Raw genomic sequence first — 22,364 nt, forward strand, 5'->3', positions numbered from 1 at the left:
ACCTGGTGGTGTAAACCTTTGTTCTATCGCTGTTGAAGTGACACTCCAACCCCATGTGAAAAATGGGAAAAAGGGGTTGGGGATGGATGGATGTCCAGCCTGTCCCTTTAAAAACATTTCTGCTAAGGCATGGGTGGGATGGGTATGTGTGCTGCTGCATACATGACCTCAGTGGTACAATGCCTGCCTACCCAATACAGATGTTTGGTCTTCTTCTAAGATTGCATGGCCCCACAATTTTGTTCATGCAGTTAACTTTTCCTGAAACTGGCATAGCTTCTTATTGTTATTGATGATACCCAAGTATAAAAAAAGCTGTTGTGCATCACCAATGCCACAGATTTCTAGCACTAGATTCTGGGGAATTGTGTATACTTTAATGGACTTCTCTAATGAATGGGTGGTGTAGTGGTGCAACGGTAACATTGTTACCTCACAGCAAGAAGTTCTCATTTATGACCATCAGCTGGGATGCCTACTGTGTGGAGTCTGCATGACCTCTCTGCATTCATGTGGGTTTCCTCCTGGTGCTCTGGTTTCCTCCCACATTCCAAAGACATGTGTCTGGAGAGTTTCTGACCAGGCCTGCATTGAAAATGGCCTGTGTCCCAGTCGGATTTTCCCAGTAAACAAATTTTAAATAAGTAAATAAATAGCAAATAAATTAAATCCAATATAGTAAGAGACGTTTGCCAACAGCTTTCCATTTTTGATCACTCATGGGTGTTTAGAACAGGATCACAACAATTCAGTCAGTAGTTAGTTAAAAGGAAAATTGTTATGAGCACACATCATCTGCCATGAACAGTACTGGAGTGCAATGCCACAGAGAGAGATATCTTATTAAGGTTTCACTATACAGATAAACAAAAGATCATTTGATTAATACCTATGTCAGAGTTAAAGATTCTGTGGCACATACTGAAGAAATGCTAGGATCTTGCAAGTGTCTCCCTCTGTGTGTGCCATTCCTCCCTGTGGCACTCAATAAAATTAAGTGTCACTATACTCAGACATGCATTCCCTGGTTACAAGTTAGAGGTAGAGCTGAAAAATAATTTCAGTAAAATTGTGTGCATTAATATGTATGCATATGTTTATTTTTTGCAGTGTAGCTGAGTAAAATTATCTTTGATTGGAGTATGGGTAATGGTATCAAGTGCTGTTATACCAGTGTGTCTGCAGGACAGCTGCAAGTCATTTCAGTAATGAAAACGACTTGAAGCAGGTGCCAGTGAATGGATTATTGAATAATGGCCTAAGAATTTGACCTGCTTTTTAACAATCTGATAGCAGCTGGCTGGGGATTCTCATCTGGAATAACGGATCCTCATTCAGTCTGTAAACTAACCTTGGCAGCTTTTTGGCCTGCCATCATTTGATCAGGAAATTGGCTGCAGTCACAGATGTTGTAAGCTGATGGAGTTCTGCAGTGTAACATGCTGTAATTCTTTCCTCTGCATTTGCACCTAATGAGCTAAATCTGTCACGCTTAGGTAGTGCATTAGTTTCCAGCTTGGTGTTAAAGGCAGTGCTTTTGCAAGGCCTGTTAAAGGATGTTATCGACAGTTGATTTTTGTGAAACCAGTTCACTCAGGCAGTAAAACAGCACCTCTTGTTCTTTTATGTAATGGATAATTTCTCAATAATAACACTGAGCCTGCAAAAATGCCCGGGGCAGTGTTTGCATTATGGTTCTAGTCTCCTTACCTGTAATGTGGTCTGAAAGTTCTTTTCTTTTTATTCACCCTGTTTGGAAATTACTGCTGTTAAGGTTTAGTTTAGAAACTTGAGATTTCAGATGATGTGTCCTGTTTTGCAGCCAGACTGAAGGTTGCTCTCTGATCAATCCTACTGTACACTGAGATCATTCCTTAAAGTTATTATATACCCAACTAAGTAAAGTAATCACCACCACTGTATTGCTGGGAGTATCAGAATCATTATATAAGTTCTGGTTAAGTGTGCCTTCTGTACAGGGTGAAGTCTGCAGGAAGTCTGCCGTCTGTGCTGAAATGTGGATGGGTCTCACTTACTTTAAGCTGAGGTGCCTCTGTAGCAAAACAAAAACTCGTCTCACCTACCGAATCTGGGCAACTTAAATCTTACAGATTTACAGATCCAAAGTTTTTCACCCCTCTAATCTTCAAAGGGCTGTTAGATTCCCCAGTGCTGACATCAGGAAGAGTAGATTGTAATTGGATTTTTAAATTGCTGGGATATTTTTAGGAGCACTTTATTGCTGCTGCTGTGATGAGATGACTCAGTCTGCTAAACAAGGCTGATGTGTGCAGTTTTTTTTTTCAAGCCAAGTTCCAGGGAGGCAACTGTCTGACATGAGCATGTTTGGTTCATAGAAGTCATTTGAAAGCTATCACTGGAAGTGCTGTGCAGTTTTACTCTGGTGCATATGCTGTGGTAAGTTAATGCCCCTTGCCTTATTATACCTCATGCATTTCAGAGCACTGCACAAAATAATAGAGCATCTGCTTTGACAAGTGTTTGCTGTACTGTGCCATATTTAAAAAGGTTTGTGTGTATTTGGGAGTTATATCTTTAACGTCGCATGCTTCTGTAGATAAGCAGTACTGCATTTGTGTACTAAAGTACTTTGTTTTGATAAAATATGTAAAATATGCATCATGTTTCAGCACAGACATCACGTGAACTTTCCCCAGTGGTACAAGCCCCAGAAATTAGAAATACACGAAGGTAAATAAAAGTCTAATTCTTTAGTCCTACCAACAGGACATGCAGCTTGTCTTTCTGAGAAAAAACGTTCTGATTTATCCTTATAGCAGAGGCACTGTATGAACATCATACATATGAAAAAGCAGGGGAAAAAACACTGATGTAAAAGAGGAGCGCATTTTCTTGAATCATAAATTAACACTTTCTCACTCCCTTAAGATAAGAATCAATATTAACCATTTGCTGTATTTCCAGAAAAACTGTGAACATCGTAAACTTTGAGCTATGCAGGTGATATTCTGAGTGTGGTAGCCCTCATCATTTCAGATGTGAGCTGTTCAGCTCATTTTTGGATGCTATAGCTGTTTTGTTTGGAATATAGTCTGTGGACTGGAAAACAGCACTGTACAGTGGCAATACCCAAAGTTACACATAGACCCAATTCCTGAAATCAAGGATTCACCTAGTATAGTTTAATACTGGTCTTACATGAAAAGAAAAACAGTTCCCAGTTTCCTTTCTGCAATTTACTCAACATGTCCCCTCACATCTGTCCCATTACTTCTGATTTACCTGTTCAGACAGTCAGGATCAGTCATATCTCCACTTATTCTCCCGGGTATCTATTATTTTTCTGCCAAGATCAAAATTTCTCATATATCCCACATCTGTCTGATCAGAGAGGCATTTGTGTATGTTACTGCTGTAAACTGTCATTGCAGTGCCCTAAAATTGTTTGCTTTTAGTAACCATCCTCGTATAAAAGTAAATTTGCCTTCAGCACAAGCTGTGCAATCTGCAGAGTTTTTCAGCTAAATCATTGAAGCATGTTATGTATTCCATTAAAACTTGTCTTAATGCTTCATTTCCAGCATTGTGAGCAATACTAATAAAAAGAGCTTTTGCATTTGTTGTTACCAATAAGCACTGCTTTTCTTGCAAACAAAAAGGTGGTGGTATGCGTACGTTGCATTTTGGTCAACCCCCCCCCCCCACACACACACACACACACTCACACTGTCCATTCATGGTCCTCAGTCCAAACGTCTTCTGGAATTCAAATTCCACCCATATGGAAGGCAAAGACATTTACTATCCGTCACACAGATGCTACAGTTGTTTGTGACCTGTTTTTGTCTTTTGAGTCTGTGTGACCGGAAGCAAAGGGCATTCTTAAAGAAGAACATACTTAAAAAAAAAAAAAGCAATTTTTTTTTTAAATTAAAAGAAAATTAATCTCTCGGTTAGTGAGCCCCTTCCCAGCCAGCAGTTACATATATAATATAGTAATATGTAGTCGATGCCATAACCAGTGGTCGCAACCCAAGTGCCAGTACTGGCACATAACATCACAAAAAAGCCCGGCCAATAAGTCACTGCAGTATATTTTGACTGATTTAAGGGTATGCAGGAATGTCCTCAGTCCCTGAAATAAGGTTAAGTGCATGGCAACAGTACTGCTATTTTTCTCCATATCTTTGTCAGCATTTACATTTAAATTATGTAGTTTTTTTTTAAAGATTGCACAAATTCTATAAATAATTTTTGCAGGTTACTTTATGTATGTAATGTACTTGAAGGAGGCATTCTCTTTTTTTTTTTATTGTAACTCCGTGTGGCAAGTTCCTTCTCTGTAATATGAGTTTGCTTTCTTGTGTACTTAGGATGGTCTGTCAGTGTCTTGTTCTTACTTTTTCCTTGAGTCTTGATAGCCCTCCATTTCTGTTATTGCTGCCTTTACCTGTATGTCAGTTTTCTTTTTTTGGCTTACTTTTCATAGTGCCACTTATTTCCATGTCTTTGAAATTACTTGCCTTCATTGTAGTTTCTAGCTGACAGTCACTCTTCAGAAACTGCACTTTAGTTTAGTCAGCTCTCCTTTAATCCTAGGCCTTGTTTTGCTATTCTGTCTCATATGTACATCTTCACACTGAACCATATTGTGACCCAATCACTTTATTTAACTCAGCTAAACTCTGCGATATAAGGAAAAAAAAAAGAGAAAACATTCTGTAGAAAAATAAGAAATTCCTTATCAAGCAATAGCATAAGCACCTCTTTAGCTTAGTACCAACCTATTGATTCCATCCTGATTTTATGAGTGTTAACTTTATTTATTTATCAGTGTAGCATCCTGATACAACATGGCCTTTTTCAGGTTCTACCCACAATTTCAAAGGCTAAAAGTGAATGAATATCCATATAGTTAAAGTAGTATTTGTCAGAGAGAGTATATGTGTAACAGGAAGTATTTACAGTTTATTGCAGCAGTGTACTACAGACAGAAAGATCCTAAGAATAACATGGAGCAAGGTGATTATGCTCCAGTATTACAAAAATGACAAATCAGTTAAGGACTTCTATATCACAAGACTCCGTCTTAATTAGTTATGCATAATGGACCTTGAGGTTTGAATGGCCATGTCACTCCTGTTGGTGGGGTGTTTAATTTTGGAGTTACAAATTGACTGTTTGATCTGATCTTAACAATTGTTAAGCACCCTTGATCCAGTTGTTATATTCAGGTTTTGTACTAGGCAATTAAACCTGCCAGTCTGGGTAGCAAATAGCAGCAGAATTAAAAACAAATTTCTTTCTGCCTGCTGTCTGTACCAGTGATGTGTCTTTAACTTTCCTTAACATAAAACAAATTGTTGCATTATCTTTGTCACCACCAAGGCATTTTATGACATCCTTCTGGTAGTACTTGTTAAGTGGTATACCACTATGAAAACTGGAAAAACACTTGGGACTTTTTTCTTCTTCTGTAACTAGAAGTGTGTTGATCAGATAAAGCTCCATGCATTACAAAGAATTGTGATTTGGTCTCCCGTCATAACCATTTTTTATGTGTTCTAGATATGGATACTAAGATTTACCTCTGAAGCTTCCTTCCCAAGGTAAATTTCATGGTATCCATGCCTCAAATACATACTAAGCTGGTTATGATCAGAGAACCAGTCATAATCTTATATGTTATTTACATTATGCACAGTAACAGTAATAAGGAAGAAAAAGCAAATAAGGAAGAAGAGAGAAGACAAGTGGCCAAGAATAAGGGGAGTATGCCATTTTATTATTTTGGATTGTTTCATGGACAATGTAGGAATGCAGTAAAGTAGCATTTGCTTTGTAAGTCTGAATAGCAAATGTTTTAATGCTAAGTGAAATTTGGAATAAGTGTGAAAATAATTTATATAGTTTCATAGTTTCATAGTTTGGTACTAGGCTATCTGCCCTGGGGCATTTATAAGCCTAGCCATAGTGATGTGGCTTTCGCCACCCCATGTAATGGTACAAAAGTGTACAGAATAGATTTAGAATACTGTGCCTCTGTCTAGTAGTGACACAGTGAAGACCCCCTTACATAATAGAATTAGTTTACTGTGCCTCTGTCTAGTAGTGACACAGAGATGACCCCTGGGGTAAACCTACGATCTCCCATCCACTCGCCAAGATTTCTCTTGAAGAGAGTCAGTGAGGGGCTCTGCCTAACATGAACTGGGATTGTGTTCCAGAGTATGGGAAGCCTCTGAGTTATGAATCTGTCCCTCCAGCATGTCCTATTCATATTTGTGCTGAGGTTCAAATCTTTAGCTCTCGTGGTTCTGATGGATTTGGATTTTTTGAGGAGGGGCATGTCCATCAATTCCTGATTGGACATGGCCTTGTACGTCAGGCACAGATCACTTCTGAGCAGGCGGTATGCTACTGAATAGAGTTGGAGTTTCTTTAGTCTGGCAGCATATGACATATGTTGGAGACCCTTGATCCTCTTAGTGAGGTACTTTTGGGGTCTCTCTAGCTGTTGCAAGTGCCGGGTGAGGTACATACCAAATGGGGCATTGTACTCAATCATGGGCCTGATAAGGGAGGAGTACAGGGGCACAATGACCTCCTTTGATCTGGATGTGAATCCCTTCATGATAAGGTGGGCAAGGTAGAAAGTCTTTCTAACCACTTTGGCAATGTGGGTGTCAAATGAGAGGTCACTATCGACTTGGGTCCCCAGGTCTCTGATTACTTTTCCGTACTCAGTGGGTTACCGCCTATGTGATAATTTGTGGGCACTTTGTTTTTCCCAAAGGGGATGACTATACATTTTTTGGCATTTAGTTTAAGGCCATGACTCCGGCACCAGTTGTCCATTTCAGTGAGGCCTTTCTGTAGGATGTATGTGTCAGCTGGTGTATTGACTATGGCGCCTAGTTTGCAGTCATCTGCGAACTTTGTCAGCCACAACCCTCCCATGTTTGCTTTCACATCTGAGAAATAAATGCCGAACAAGAGGGGTCCCAGGACAGAGTACTGTGGGACACCACTTGTCACTGGCTTTGAGTCTGACATGGCTCCAGCGATTTTGACTTTATGGGTTTTATCCTTTAGCCAGTTTGCCACCCATCTTGTGACATATGGATTTACATTTAAGCTGTTGAGCTTGTCTATGATGCCAGAGTGGGGTATTGTCTCGAAAGCTTTAGCCAAGTCCAGGTAGGCTGTATGGACTGCTTTGCCCTCGTCAATGGTTCTAGTGACTGTTTTGAAAAAGTCAACCAGTTTCAAAAGGCAGGCTCTGCCCTTTACAAAGCTGAACTGGGTGGGATCAAGTGTCTGTAAGTCCCCAATGTCTCTGTTTATGAGTTCCATAATGATTCTTTCCATAGCTTTGCAGACGAGGCTGGTTAAGCTTATGGGGCAGTAGTTACCAGGGTCAGTAGAGTTGCCTCCTTTGTGGAGTGGGACTACTGTTGCTGTACGCCAGTTTTCAGGTACATATCCTGTAGAAAGGCTAAGGTTAAATACCATTTTTATGTGCAGGTTTAGCTCCTCTTGGAGTTCACGTAGCACGCAACCCGGAATACCGTCAGGTCCCATTGATGCTGTGTTTTTAGCTTTGCTGAGGGCGGTTCTCACCTGGACATCTGAGATGACAGGGAGGTTACATTCAGCTGGGATAAGTATTTCTTCTTTTGGGGGTGAGGGAGGGGAGAAATTTGCACTGAGCCTGTCTGCCAGAATGTTGGCAATATCTGTGGGTTCAGTGTATTTTTTATCATTGTGAACTAACTCTGAACATATCTGAGGGTTTCCGATGAGGTTTCTAACATAGCTGAAGAAGGCCTTGTGGTTATCTTTAGTGTCCATAGCGATTTTTCCCTCAAAGTTGGCCTTGGAAGTTTTTATGAGAGAACGTAGCTTTCTACTAGTGCTGATCAGAGATGCCTTCTCTTTATGGGATTTTGCTCTGTCGTGCAGTAGCTTCCTTCTTTTGTTATACAATTTGTTTATGGCTGGGGTCCACCAGACAGGACGCCTGCCCTTGGTGGAGAGGGTCTTGGTTTTATTTGGGATTGCATGGTCCATGCATTCTTGGAGATGTCCGTAGAAAGCATTTGTGAAGGATTCTGCATTGTGGGATGTGGTTTCCACTGTGCCAATGGGCTTAAAGGATACTATCTAAGTTTTAAGAAGTGTAAAGTTGGCTTTTGAGAAGTTTTCCACTGTAGTCTTTTGTGTTGGGAGTGGAGGTGGGATACGTATATCCAGGGTGATTAGTTTGTGGTCAGATCTCACTAGTGAGGGGTATACTTCCGGTGTGGAGCACTTTGTCCCCATGTTTGTGATGATCAGGTCTAGTATATTATCTCCCCTTGTGGGAGAGGTGACTAGCTGTTCCATTGCATTTGAATTTATGAATTCCAGGAACCTTTGGGCTAGGGTGTTTGGGCTAGAATAATGCACCCAATCTATGTTAGGGTAGTTGAAGTCTCCCAATATGATGGTGTTTGGTGAGACATTCATATCCTCCAATGTCTTCAGGAAGGCTGAGTGGGGTTCCTGTGATTAGGAGGGTGGTCTGTAACATGCTACCAGTTGTATAGCAGTTTTGCCTACGGTTAGTTGCACCTGGATGGTCTCTGATGCTTCATGTGTTGCCACTAACCTGGAGGTGTGGGTGTCCTTGATGAATATGGACACTCACCCTCCCTTTTTGGTTTGCCCCGAGTTTTGGGGCCGAAAAGCATGATACGAGGTATAGCCTGGTAGTGCTGGGGTGCTCTCAGGAGCCTTGAACCAGGTTTCAGTAACTGCACAGACATCAATGTCCTCCATACTGAGGAGTGCTTCGAGAGCCTGCATCTTGAGATTTAGACTTCTGGCATTGAGCAGCATTGCCCTTAATTTTTTTCCATTTTTGTTTTCTGAGGAGGTGGGTTTGTCTTTTGAGCCTTGTCTAAAAAAGGCACTAAGGGGAGGCAAGAGCCTTAGCCAATATCCGGAAGCCCAGTGGTGACAGATGCAAGCCGTCCCTTGCGAAACAGCGTGGCTTGTCCAGCATGTCATCCCAAGCAGACAGACATTGGATCCCCCTAGAATGACACCAGTATTTGAGCCAGTTATTAAAGCTGATCATCTTGTCTTTGTATTGTGGCATCATTCTTGGTGAGGGCAAGATGCTGCTCAGGGTCAGGGTCATACCAGCCTGGGCTACATAATCAGAGAGCTCCTCTATGTCTCTTTTGATGTAGTCCAGGGAGGTACGTCTCAGGTCATTCACACTGGCATGGACAATGACAGAGTTATATTTGTACTTGCTTTGGAGTGACCTGAGTGTGTGTGTGTTATGTGGGGGATCCTAGCTCCCGATAAGCAACTCACCATTACCCTCTCCTTGTTCAGCCTGGTAAGCAGAACGTCAGTATGTCTGACTATAGAGTCACCTATTACTAGTGTATCAGGCATGGTGTTTGGCCTTAAGGGCTGTGATTGTTTGACACACTGATTTATTGAAGTATGTGATGCGTGTGTTATGATTTGAGGTGGTGGATGTTTGGGTGTCTGCTTTGGGAGCCTCTGTTGTTTTGGTAAGTTTTTTGTTAGAGCCTCCGAGTATGTCTTTGTGTTATCATGTGTTTGGTTTGCAGTTGTGGTAGGTCTATGTGGGACTGGGTTTGGTGTGTGTGTGGTTACCTTCTCCTCCTGTCTGGTCTTGCCAGTCCTGAGTTGAGAGAGTTCAGCCTCCAGTTTGGCTATATAGTTGCATCTCTCACATGTATATGTGTTTGTTGGGAGGAGGAGAGGGTTGCCTGTGTACATGAGACAATTGTAGCATTGTCTCAAGATTCCCAGATTAACCAGCTGAACCAGAGAGGATGCCAGTAATCTACAACTCGACATGCTAGAATATTATAAGGGAGTGCTGTGCCTTTAAGGGAAGTGGGTACTCACAGAGAAGGTAGGTGGATGTAGTGCTTACTTTAGTTAGCGAGTGCTTACTTAGAAGAGAGGTTTTGAGAACAAGTGCTAGGCTTACAATAAAGTGATTAGACTGATTATTATAAGAGTAGAGCTTTCTTAAGGGAAAATTTGAAGAGCAGACTTGGCGGAGCCAGAAAAAGTTTAACTGCTATGCGCACAAACGCGCAAAGCCGTGCAAATGCGGATTTTAAACAGGGAACTTCAAAAGAGCTAGAAATGGTGCAAAACAACCAATTACTACAAGCTCTTGTGCTGAGGTCACTCCTTCAGGGACAGATAGGCTGCTCAAGGCCCCCCACTCCCACTGGTGAGCAAAGAAACTTCCTTCTATCCAAGTAAGTCAATGGACACCACAGGAACTACACCACAGCCCAGAATACAGCAAAGCCTGTATACTGTTCTAAACTAGTCGAGGAGAGGCGGGAAAACAAGGATTTTTTTTTTGTTTTTTTTTTTTGATTTTGAGATAGGAAGCACACAGAAATGCAGGAAACAGTAATAACTCAGTTACACAGGCTAGCACACTTTAGTGGCAGGGGCGGCTCGTGGCATCGGTCTGCCGGACTGCAGCCCCCTCAGCTACACAGCTGAGTTGTTTATTTAGTTTTTATGTTAAAAAAATAAAATAAATCTGATTTTGTACTGTAAAAATACGTAAATTTCGAGTTCGCGACTCGAAATTATGCGCATTATTAGGCTTCAAAGCATAACAGCGTTTTTTCTAAATTCTTGCCGGTTGCTGCAATGTTTACATTGCAGCCCGGAGAAGCAAAGAAGGCATCATTCTGATGCCCAGAACTTAGAAATCTATGCGGTTGACTCACAAACCATAGATATGGAAGGCTCGACTGCGACGTCCGCAGGCACGTCATGACGTGCTTGCTGGGCAAATGCTGCTGAATGGTTCTTGCTCTTCCCGGCTTTATGTGCTGGGAAAAGAGCGAGAATCATTCAGTCGATTTCGGCATTGGTTGAATTGGACTATTCATCTTGTTAGCTTAGTTAAAACATTTTTACATTTTTTTTTGGCTCAAAACAGTTTAGTTTAGTTTATTATTTTATTTTATTAGACGACTAGTCTGTGGTGGACCGGGTGGAACCGTGGATTTTATTGCTGCTAGTGCCAGTGGAAATTCCAGGAATCAACGACAACAGGTGAGTTAATTTTTTATATCTTTCTTAAGATTAGTGTGGTTGGAGTTACTGTGGAAGTCTCAGAACTAAGATCTTTTAGCAATAAGGGGTCACTTAATAAGTTGTTCGAGGACTGATACCTTTAGTTCTGTGTGGGATGCTGACAATAATGCGATCAGGTCTACAATTTTGTCTATGGTTTGGTTAATTAGACTGGGGAGCATTAATAGCTGTGAAATCATTTACAGTATGGAAATGTGGAATTTGGTTGTTTTAAAACTAACCTAACAGTGTTGACATTTCATGTCATAATTTTATTTATGTTTTGTTTCAGAATGTAAGACATGCTATTTTTGAAAGTAACTATGTAGGCAGGCAAAGGGATTTGAACAGCAGCGATAAGCAGTTTATTATGTTTAGCGATGCAAGTGTCTTTGAAAGTTTTGTTTTTTGTTTTTATTAGTAACCTAGTTTTCCCACCTACTTTAGGACCAGGTCGGTTATTTAGAAAGATGTGTTATTCTTTATATAGGATGGTTGATGGATGGATGTCACTTTAAAGCCATACCTCAGAAACTCTAAATACTTGATTTATTGTCCACTGATTATAATTGTTAACTCAGTCTTATTTTGTATACCTAGGACAATAATATGATGTAATTAGAAAGTCTATTGCTTGTTAGTTAGGTGAATACACTTTTATTAGGGTGTGGTCATAACAGAAATATTTCTGGGACTACTGGAGTAGGTAAAGTGTTGAATAGAATAAGATGTGTGACAAGTGATGCATAATTTTAGAAAGCATAAGTGAAAATAAGTGTTTTTTTTTTCATTTTCCATTTAGGGAGAATGTGTAAGACTTTGCTAAGCTTTCTGATTTGGTTTGTATTTGAAACTTTTCTAAAGGAGTTCCCCAATTGATATAGTTCTTTTCAGAACATTAAGGAGCTCTAAACTGAGGGTGTTTGCATGTATGAAGTCTGCATGAGGGTAGCTAACACAAAGGTTTGTAAGCCGCGGTGGTGTAGCAGTAACATTGTCACCTCACAGCAAGAGGTTATCCTGTTTGATTCTCGGCTGGAGTGCCTTCTGTGTGGAGTCTGCATGTCCTCCCCACAGTTGAGTGGCATTCAAAAGACATGAATAAATGGGCATGCCTTTGTTGAAGGATGGGTGTTGGGCTGGCACCTCGGCACCATAAAAATCTATAAAATAATGGTATTTGTAAATAGAAATAAATTGGTAATAGAGTGAGAAGAGTGGACAATTTAATTTAATTTTTCTTAAAATAGGGGGAATAAAGAGTGCAGTGCAGTCATGTCCAGTGTACAATCAGGAGAGGAGGGAGTTAGTGGGAATGGAGTGATGTTAAGGCAGAGAAGGAAATTGTATTGTTTACAGGTCAGATATTCTAATTGTGTAGGAAGGCAATGTCTTTCACTTGAGGAAGGAAGATTTCTGATTAGATAGGCTTAGGTGTGTGGAGATAGAGACAAATAAAGGAAATTATGTGAGGTGGGTAGAAAAGGGGTAGGGTAGTAAGTACAGAACTGCAAATACAGTGAGGCAGTGTAGAAGAGGGGTGAGCGAAACCAGAATTACTACGCCAAGAGGACCCCCCCCCTATATTATCTAGTAAGTTAACATTATGTAGCTTCATTTACATTATGCCTACTGTATCAGTTCAGGTATAAACAGGAACTGGAATTGAATAAAGCAAGCTACAGGTCTTTAACTTGTAAAGTAGAGAGGTCCAAAGTACAAGTCTGGCAATATTAAAATGGAACATTTACATTCAAATTTTTCTGTAGATTTGTTCCATGTACTGTAAGTAATTTGTATGAGCTAAGGCTAAAAACGAACAAAGAAATCAGAAAAAGGGACAATATCCTTTAAAATATTAAATTGTTAATGAGGTCATCATGGTAATTGTAAATGAGGACAAGAACCTTTTGAGATCTTAAAGTATCAAAGGAGTTTTAGGCATAGCCAAACCTCTCAACTGTCCCTAATTTTGGCTCAAAATGTTGCTCTTCCCTAATAATCCTTCAAAATAGTAATTTTGGAAGAAAACATGGAGGGTTTACAATTAAGAAATAACTGTAATCAGAGTTATAGATTACTTTTATTTCAGAAATGCATATAGTTTCTTTTATTTTGTCAGCTGCTCAAGTTAGCAGTACTAATATTAAAGTGTCCCTTCTTTGACAGGTTTCCAGCTGAATTGTGTGGCTATTTTATATTTTTACATCACATTTTGGTCCATTTTTCATAAAATTGTGTTTTTTTGGCAAATTAGTGACAAATCATTAAAGACTGAAGTTAGAAAATAATGAAAGACATTTGAGTTTTAGATTTCGTACCTTTCAGAAAATTCATACTAATGCAAGACCTATTCTATTATCTTTCTAAGTTTATAAGAGCAATATTTTAAAAATTGTCCTTATTTTTGGGCCTTAGTCCCACTTCTTTGTATGGCTTTGTCCATATTTCTTGCTCTGAGGTTGAGAGATATGACAAATGTGTCAGGGTCATCACAGTCAGCAAGAGACGTATCAAATTGTGATTGTTGCAACCCACTCAATGTAGTGATTCTGAATGTGTCAAAGCAATGCAGTGTAAATGTGCAGGGTATTCCCCCCCATCCAAGGTAAACACAAGTATTAGAGTGGATTTTCATCGGTCCTTGATTTTTGCAGAATGGTCTGGTTTCTGTCATATTTTTTGTACTGTTGATTTATGCTTATTACTCAAAGTGCCTGTTGCTCTGTGTTTAAGTAGCAATACTTTAATGACCATCAGGTAAGCTTGGCTGAGATTGTAAGATGCAAGTAAGCTTTAATAAGCATACTGTTAAAGAATTGCCAACATTGAAAGCCTTTCTGTTGTTGCCATGTAGAGAATACTTAACTAGATAATGTATAAGCCTTGGGTATTGAAATGCATATGACAGTATTTGTAATAAAGGACATGATTACATTATTTTAAGAAGCTCATTACACTTGGAGACTTCCAGTCATCTCTGCAGGCTTTACCCGGAAACTAAACAGAATGCCAATTGTGTGGTCCATAACCTGTACAGTAATCCTTTTAAGCAATATATCTTGAGCTTAGTTCTTGTTTGCTTTTCATTTTTTACTTTGATCCTTTTTTCCCCATGAAACAAGTAGATAGTTGTCAGGCAGTTTTTGGATAAGGAACATTTTTACAAGTGGGGGCATCAGAGATTTTTACTTTCAGCATGTTACTTGGTACTTAAATCTGAATATAAATTATAATTAGAACTGCAGTGCAAGAAATGGTTTGAGTTGAGTGCTGCTTGTTTTTCTTATACTTGATTTTGACTGGCATTCCATTAATGTATTTAAAAAAAAGTAATTTATTTTTTCATGCCTCACAACCTTTTTGTTTCCATCTAGATATTAAGTAAGCTGTCATGCAGCCAATGCATTGAAATATTTTTATTCTTCTACACTTCATTTTGTCTTGATTGGACTCTCATAATGATGGTTTGGCACCCACGGCAGTGTATTTAGTTAGTTTTTGTGGTTTTGAGCATAGCTCCTCCCCTTTCGAGTTGGCCACCCCTTCCCATTGACCCCACCCATTCAGCTGTCCCCTGCAGCCCCCCTTTGATTTGAAGTCACCAGCCGCCACTGTTTAGTGGGCAGCCTCAACAGTTAAATTTAACAAACAAACAACTTTCGACCAATTTTCGACTAAATGAAACTTTAAGTGCAGATAATGTATAATGCAACAAACAGTTAAAAAACAGTTTAAGCTTGTTCAAGGTAAGCAAGAGAAGGTTTTGCCTACGGTTAGTTGCACCTGGATGGTCTCTGATGCTTCATGTGTTGCCACTAACCTGGAGGTGTGGGTGTCCTTAATGAATATGGACACTCGCCCTCCCTTTTTGGTTTGCCCCGAGTTTTGGGGCCGAAAAGCATGATACGAGGTATAGCCTGGTAGTGCTGGGGTGCTCTCAGGAGCCTTGAACCAGGTTTCAGTAACTGCACAGACATCAATGTCCTCCATACTGAGGAGTGCTTCGAGAGCCTGCATCTTGAGATTTAGACTTCTGGCGTTGAGCAGCATTGCCCTTAATTTTTTTCCATTTTTGTTTTCTGAGGAGGTGGGTTTGTCTTTTGAGCCTTATCTAAAAAAGGCACTAAGGGGAGGCAAGAGCCTTAGCCAATATCCGGAAGCCCAGTGGTGACAGATGCAAGCCGTCCCTTGCGAAACAGCGTGGCTTGTCCAGCATGTCATCCCAAGCAGACAGACATTGGATCCCCCTAGAATGACACCAGTATTTGAGCCAGTTATTAAAGCTGATCATCTTGTCTTTGTATTGTGGCATAATTCTTGGTGAGGGCAAGATGCTGCTCAGGGTCAGGGTCATACCAGCCTGGGCTACATAATCAGAGAGCTCCTCTATGTCTCTTTTGATGTAGTCCAGGGAGGTACGTCTCAGGTCATTCACACTGGCATGGACAATGACAGAGTTATATTTGTACTTGCTTTGGAGTGACCTGAGTGTGTGTGTGTTATGTGGGGGATCCTAGCTCCCGATAAGCAACTCACCATTACCCTCTCCTTGTTCAGCCTGGTAAGCAGAACGTCAGTATGTCTGACTATAGAGTCACCTATTACTAGTGTATCAGGCATGGTGTTTGGTCTTAAGGGCTGTGATTGTTTGACACACTGATTTATTGAAGTATGTGATGCGTGTGTTATGATTTGAGGTGGTGGATGTTTGGGTGTCTGCTTTGGGAGCCTCTGTTGTTTTGGTAATTTTTTTGTTAGAGCCTCCGAGTATGTCTTTGTGTTATCATGTGTTTGGTTTGCAGTTGTGGTAGGTCTATGTGGGACTGGGTTTGGTGTGTGTGTGGTTACCTTCTCCTCCTGTCTGGTCTTGCCAGTCCTGAGTTGAGAGAGTTCAGCCTCCAGTTTGGCTATATAGTTGCATCTCTCACATGTATTTGTGTTTGTTGGGAGGAGGAGAGGGTTGCCTGTGTAATGAGACAATTGTAGCATTGTCTCAAGATTCCCAGATTAACCAGCTGAACCGGAGAGGATGCCAGTAATCTACAACTCGACATGCTAGAATATTATAAGGGAGTGCTGTGCCTTTAAGGGAAGTGGGTACTCACAGAGAAGGTAGGTGGATGTAGTGCTTACTTTAGTTAGCGAGTGCTTACTTAGAAGAGAGGTTTTGAGAACAAGTGCTAGGCTTACAATAAAGTGATTAGACTGATTATTATAAGAGTAGAGCTTTCTTAAGGGAAAATTTGAAGAGCAGACTTGGCGGAGCCAGAAAAAGTTTAACTGCTATGCGCACAAACGCGCAAAGCCGTGCAAATGCGGATTTTAAACAGGGAACTTCAAAAGAGCTAGAAATGGTGCAAAACAACCAATTACTACAAGCTCTTGTGCTGAGGTCACTCCTTCAGGGACAGATAGGCTGCTCAAGGCCCCCCACTCCCACTGGTGAGCAAAGAAACTTCCTTCTATCCAAGTAAGTCAATGGACACCACAGGAACTACACCACAGCCCAGAATACAGCAAAGCCTGTATACTGGTCTAAACTAGTCGAGGAGAGGCGGGAAAACAAGGATTTTTTTTTGTTTTTTTTTTATTTTGAGATAGGAAGCACACAGAAATGCAGGAAACAGTAATAACTCAGTTACACAGGCTAGCACACTTTAGTGGGCAGCCTCAACAGTTAAATTTAACAAACAAACAACTTTCGACCAATTTTCGACTAAATGAAACTTTAAGTGCAGATAATGTATAATGCAACAAACAGTTAAAAAACAGTTTAAGCTTGTTCAAGGTAAGCAAGAGAAGGTATTTTAGGTAAAAAACAGCAAAAAAATAATTACATCAGGAAAGTCGTTGCTTTTCTCAGTTCTCTGCTGCTAGGACCACTCTGCAGGACCACGAGGAGCTGTTGCTGAGTAGTATAGCCAGAAAAAAAAGCTCAGAGGCGGATTTTAAACAGGGAACTTCAAAAGAGCTAGAAATGGTGCAAAACAACCAATTACTACAAGCTCTTGTGCTGAGGTCACTCCTTCAGGGACAGATAGGCTGCTCAAGGCTCCCCACTCCCACTGGTGAGCAAAGAAACTTCCTTCTATCCAAGTAAGGCAATGGACACCACAGGAACTACACCACAGCCCAGAATACAGCAAAGCCTGTATACTGGTCTAAACTAGTCGAGGAGAGGCGGGAAAACAAGGATATTTTTTTTTTTTTTGTTTTTGAGATAGAAAGCACACAGAAATGCAGGAAACAGTAATAAATTAGTTACACAGGCTAGCACACTTTAGTGGGCAGCCTCAACAGTTAAATTTAACAAACAAACAACTTTCGATCAATTTTCGACAAAATGAAACTTTAAGTGCAGATAATATATAATGCAACAAACAGTTAAAAAAACAGTTTAAGCTTGTTCAAGGTAAGCAAGAGAAGGTATTTCAGGTAAAAAACAGCAAAAAATACTTAAATCAGGAAAGTAGTCGCTTTTCTCAGTTCTCTGCTGCTAGGGCCCCTCTGCAGGACCACGAAAAGCTGTTGCTGAGTAGTATAGCCATATATTTGTTAGGAGGAATCGCTATGTTTGTTTTAAATATTTAATATGAAGAATGCAAGCTGTGGAAAATGCAGCTTGTTATTGGGACTTTGAAGGGTAGCAGTAGTAGATGGAGGGATGTATGGTAATATAGGTGAGTCTTAGGAGGTGGTACATGTTTTAACAGAGTGAGAGCCTTATTGAAGGCGATATATCAAGTAAAGTCTGCTTCAGTCATCTGGGAACTGACTGGGTAAAATTCCCCTCACACACACACACACACACACACACACACACACACACACACACACACACACACACACACACACACAGATCTGCAGGCCAAGTTCTTGTTTTTGGCAGTGTACCCTTGCAATCAGATAAAGCTGCAGCCTATGACATACTTTCATAGATGTGTACTAGGCAGATTTCCTGTGGAGCTTTGCATCCCAAATCTCTGACAGGTTATGGTGCCCTTCTTAAGTGTAAGAAGAGGCTTGGGAGATGAAAAACTTTCAAGCAGGGCCCTGGGAGAAGAACCACATACAGACTGCCTGTGTCTATTAGAGTCACAGGTGCCAACCTTGGGGTGAATTTCCAGTTACCCATCCAGTTGTCTAAGTTACACTTGGATTAGGGAGGAACCTTTTTTCACATGGATGAGGAGCCTGTTCCAGAAAAGGGGTAATCTCTGGGATATATGACTGTCTCTCCAACAGGTCCTATTTATATCACAGGCAAGGTTTAAGTTTTTAGAATGGATAATTCTAGTGCTGTTTGTTTTGTGGATATGCAGGAGGTCCATCAGAGTGAGGTCTGACAATGCCTTGTATGACAGGAATAGATTTGCCCTCAACAGCCTGTAGGTGACATAATACAGGGATAGGGCTTTGATGTGAATCTACACAGGACATGTTCTTTATGTCATGTATTCTTTTACTGAGGTACCTCTGTGTATGTTCCAATTGTTGGATGTGCCTTGTTAGGTATATATCAAAGGGGCTTTGTACTCAGTGATAGGTCTGATGAATGCTGAATACAGGGGAGTAATGATGTCTTTGGACCTAGATGCCATATTTTTGTTTATAAGCTGGACATCATAGAATAATTTCCTCACCATCACAGACACGTGATGGTTAAAAGCTAGATTAGTGTATACATGTGTCCCCAAGTCTCTGACTACTCAGTTAACTCTTAGTGGTTTGCTGTCAATATGGTAGTTACCAGGGGTAGCTGACAAAAGGGTACTGTTATGCATTTATTGGCATTTAGTTTTAGTCCATGGATCTGACACCAGTTATTTGTCTGTGTCAACCCTTATTGGAAAGCATTATTGTTGTTGGAGGATTGTATGGCTGCTCCTAATTTACAGTCATCTATAAATCTGGTCAGCCAGAGGCCCGTAATATTGGCTTTGACTTCAAAGAAGTAGATGCAAAAAAGGAGCAGTCCCAGGACCAGTCCCTGAGGTACTCCACTTGTGAGGGGCCTCTTTATAGTGGTGCACACCCCAGTTCTAACTTCCTAGGTCCTGTTTGTGAGACAGCTGGCTATCAACCAGGTGACATAAGGATTTGTATCTAACCTCTTAATTTTTTCATTAATGCCTAAGTGGGGTATAGTGTCAAATGTCTTGGCCACATCAAGGTAGACACTGTGCACCATTTTGCCATTGTCTATTGCTTTCGTGACCTTCTCAAAGACGTGCACCAGTTTGAGTAGGCATGACCTGCTCTTGACAAAACCGCACTGGGTTGAGTCCAGTAACTGGAGGTTCCCATTGTCATTATTGATAATTTCCATGATAATTCTTTCCATGGCTTTGCATATGAGACTGGTGAGACTTGTGTCTGTAGTTTAGTTTCCAGGGTCTGCAGATGTCCTACCTTTGTGTAAAATGGTGATGGTTAATGTTCTTTAATCATGATGAGCAAAGAAGGCATTCTCAATTCATGATGAACAAAGTGTGATTGGAAGCTTCAGTTAAACAGTGGTTCCAGACAGTCTTATAGGTCATGTTTCGTACCATTTAGAAGGCAGCTGTGGATATTGTAGGAGCACACTGATGCAGCATTCTTAGCCTTAGAGAGGATCATTGTGGATCCATTCCTTGGTGATAGTTGGGACAGTTGTATTTGATGGTATTTCCTGAGGGGGTGTGGGGTGTGGTAAAGTTAGAAATTAATTTATCTGCTAGTGGGTTTTCTATATCTTCTCAGTATAAGTAGCTCCATTAAAAATGAGCTCTACACACAATTGTGTATTACCTTTGAGGTTGTGAGAATAGCTAAAGAATGCCTTGTGGTTGTCCTTGGCCTGGGATGCCAAATGTACCTCAAATTTGGCTTTGTTAGACTTTATTTGTCCTCTTGAGTTGTTTATTTAGTTTGATGAGAGCATTTTAATCCTGCTGAGTACTACACATTCATGTTTAGTGCATTATGATATTAATGTCTCTACTGTCTGTGCTACCAAAATGTAAAATATGTTTTGTACAATTAAGTGACTGATGTTGTTGTTGTTGTGTTGATAGCTGAGATTCTTTTTATACCATCACCTGCACTAATGTTATTTTAGTAGGTAACCCTTTGTATCCAGAATTGTTTTAAATGTAGACTTGTTCCTTAACTGTTAAGTACAATTTTATTAGGTATTTTATTTTAGCTGAGGAGAGTTTTAAATGTCACCTGAGACCATTTGTGAAATTCTGCTCAGTGAATGCATAATTAACGTGTCACAACTGAAGTTTGAGGTACCCAAGCAAAAGAAAAATTGTGCGACTGCTTCTTTAGATGAAAATTCATAATCCAAAGTGACATTCATACAACATATGAAAAGGTTACTTTTGGTTGGGGAACATTTTAGGCTGGGAGGTGTAATCATGTGCACCCCTCAGTTAATGTAATTACCTCCAAAGTCACTGTACTTTGGGAGGAATACAATTCCCCAAAGTGGTGGTGATCATTCAGTCATCATAAATTCAATCAGATGGTAATTATCATAGACTTGATTTTATATGGTGTTTCTACTGCTGTCACAAATGTATCCTTATTGTGATCGGCCGTTTTCTTAAATAGAGCTGTCATTTCTGTTAAAATATTGGTAATATATGGTAATATTGGTAATAGGAAGATTTCAGCAATTTATTGTAACTGCCTCTCTGAGGTAAATCTGTTGTCAAATACACAGAGATCTGTATTTCCAGCATATAAAAATAAAATGTTTTCTTATCATTGAAGTGATTCATTGTAGAAGTAAGGAAAGCTGTGAGTAAAGTGTGTGCATTTAGATTTCTCTGAGTTTAGAAACATCTGTGAACTAATGTCAGAATACAAATGGCAAGTTTAGTAAATGTATTTTTTGTTTGTTTTTTTTTTTTTTATCTAGATAAAATGTGATCAGTACTGGCCCAGCAGAGGAACTGAAACCTATGGTCTTATCCAAGTGACTTTACTGGACACTGTTGAACTAGCAACATATTGTGTCCGAACATTTGCACTTTATAAGGTAGGGTTGTTTAGCTGTGACTGGACGTTATTTTCACACTGTAAACCACAGTACTGGGATTTTAGGTGGACTTTCTGACAGGGTCCAACTACTTTATGTTCTGACAGCTTCTTGTTTATCATCTCCAGGAGTCAGTATTTCACTATTCAGTTATCTTGTGGAATAAAGAGCAATCATCCTGCAGATGATTCATGAAAGGCACAGAAAGGAGTTTGTCATATTCTAATATTTGTAGGGACCAGATATGAAAAATATTCAGTTAAGACCTTCATTCTTAAACATGCATTTTAAGAACAGAACTACTTCTTAAGGTGCTGAAATATGTCTGCAAAAATTATATGAATTGAAACAATGTGCTGGCACAGAAACCCCCAGCTTCAAGTTTATGGGCTTGGGAAATTCTTTTTTTAAGGTAATGATTAGTTCCATCCTCGAATGGAAAAAAATAAAATAAAATAATTTTTATTCTTAAAACTATAGAAGTATAATTCTCTGCATTCTTATTTTATTTTAATTTACTATTCAGAATATTGCAATAGAGTGATGTAGTATTTTGACTGCTTTTGTCTATGATATTAAATTCCTGGCTAATTATTGGTCTGACTGGGTTATATATTTAGTAACATGTACATGCTATGCTTTCTACATTAGCCAGACATGTAGACCTCTACACTTATGTATCAGTGAAAATTTGAGCAATATTAGGAATAAAAGACAGTCAAATGCATTATTTAAAAATACACTTAAACATGTCACTGCTTCCTACAGATTTACTGTCATTGATAAAATATTCAGTGACAAGACTAATAAATCTGGCTGGCATACAATTCTTAATTTCATACAATTTTTAATTTCAAAGAGAAAAAGTGAATTATTAAAGTAGGTAGGCTCTTTCAGCCTGGACTGAATGATAATCCATAACTAACCAATAGACAACTCTGTTTAATTAAAGGATTTGTATAAATAATATGGATGTGTTTATACTCTTATTTACACTGAGGAAAGCTATCTCAACCAAAACCGGTCTGGTTGCTTTTTTGTGGGGTTAGAGATTTTTCCCTACTCTTTTGGTTTTTATGTCTGAATAAAAATTGAGTTATTTCAACCACATTCAAGTGCTGGTCTCTGTTGTCGAATATGTCTGATGTTTATTGGGCCTGTGCACTTGCCATACTTGCGATAGCGATTTTTGCTTGGTGTA

General features: G+C 39.8%; 1 protein-coding gene across 2 annotated transcripts in view; it reads left to right on the forward strand.

Moving 5' to 3' along the window:
- PTPRD (protein tyrosine phosphatase receptor type D) overlaps window positions 1-22,364 on the forward strand; it is a 6,523,893-nt gene that overhangs the window by 6,351,830 nt on the left and 149,699 nt on the right. For both annotated transcript variants that reach the window (XM_044061085.1, XM_044061086.1), the window contains one exon: window positions 21,044-21,163. In XM_044061085.1, the coding sequence (XP_043917020.1) occupies window positions 21,044-21,163 (120 nt within the window). The remainder of the gene's footprint in view (window positions 1-21,043; window positions 21,164-22,364) is intronic.

Source organism: Protopterus annectens, chromosome 2.part0, assembly GCF_019279795.1.
Source record: "Protopterus annectens isolate FY-2018-M chromosome 2.part0, PAN1.0, whole genome shotgun sequence".
In the NCBI taxonomy this organism is placed as follows: domain Eukaryota; kingdom Metazoa; phylum Chordata; order Ceratodontiformes; family Protopteridae; genus Protopterus; species Protopterus annectens.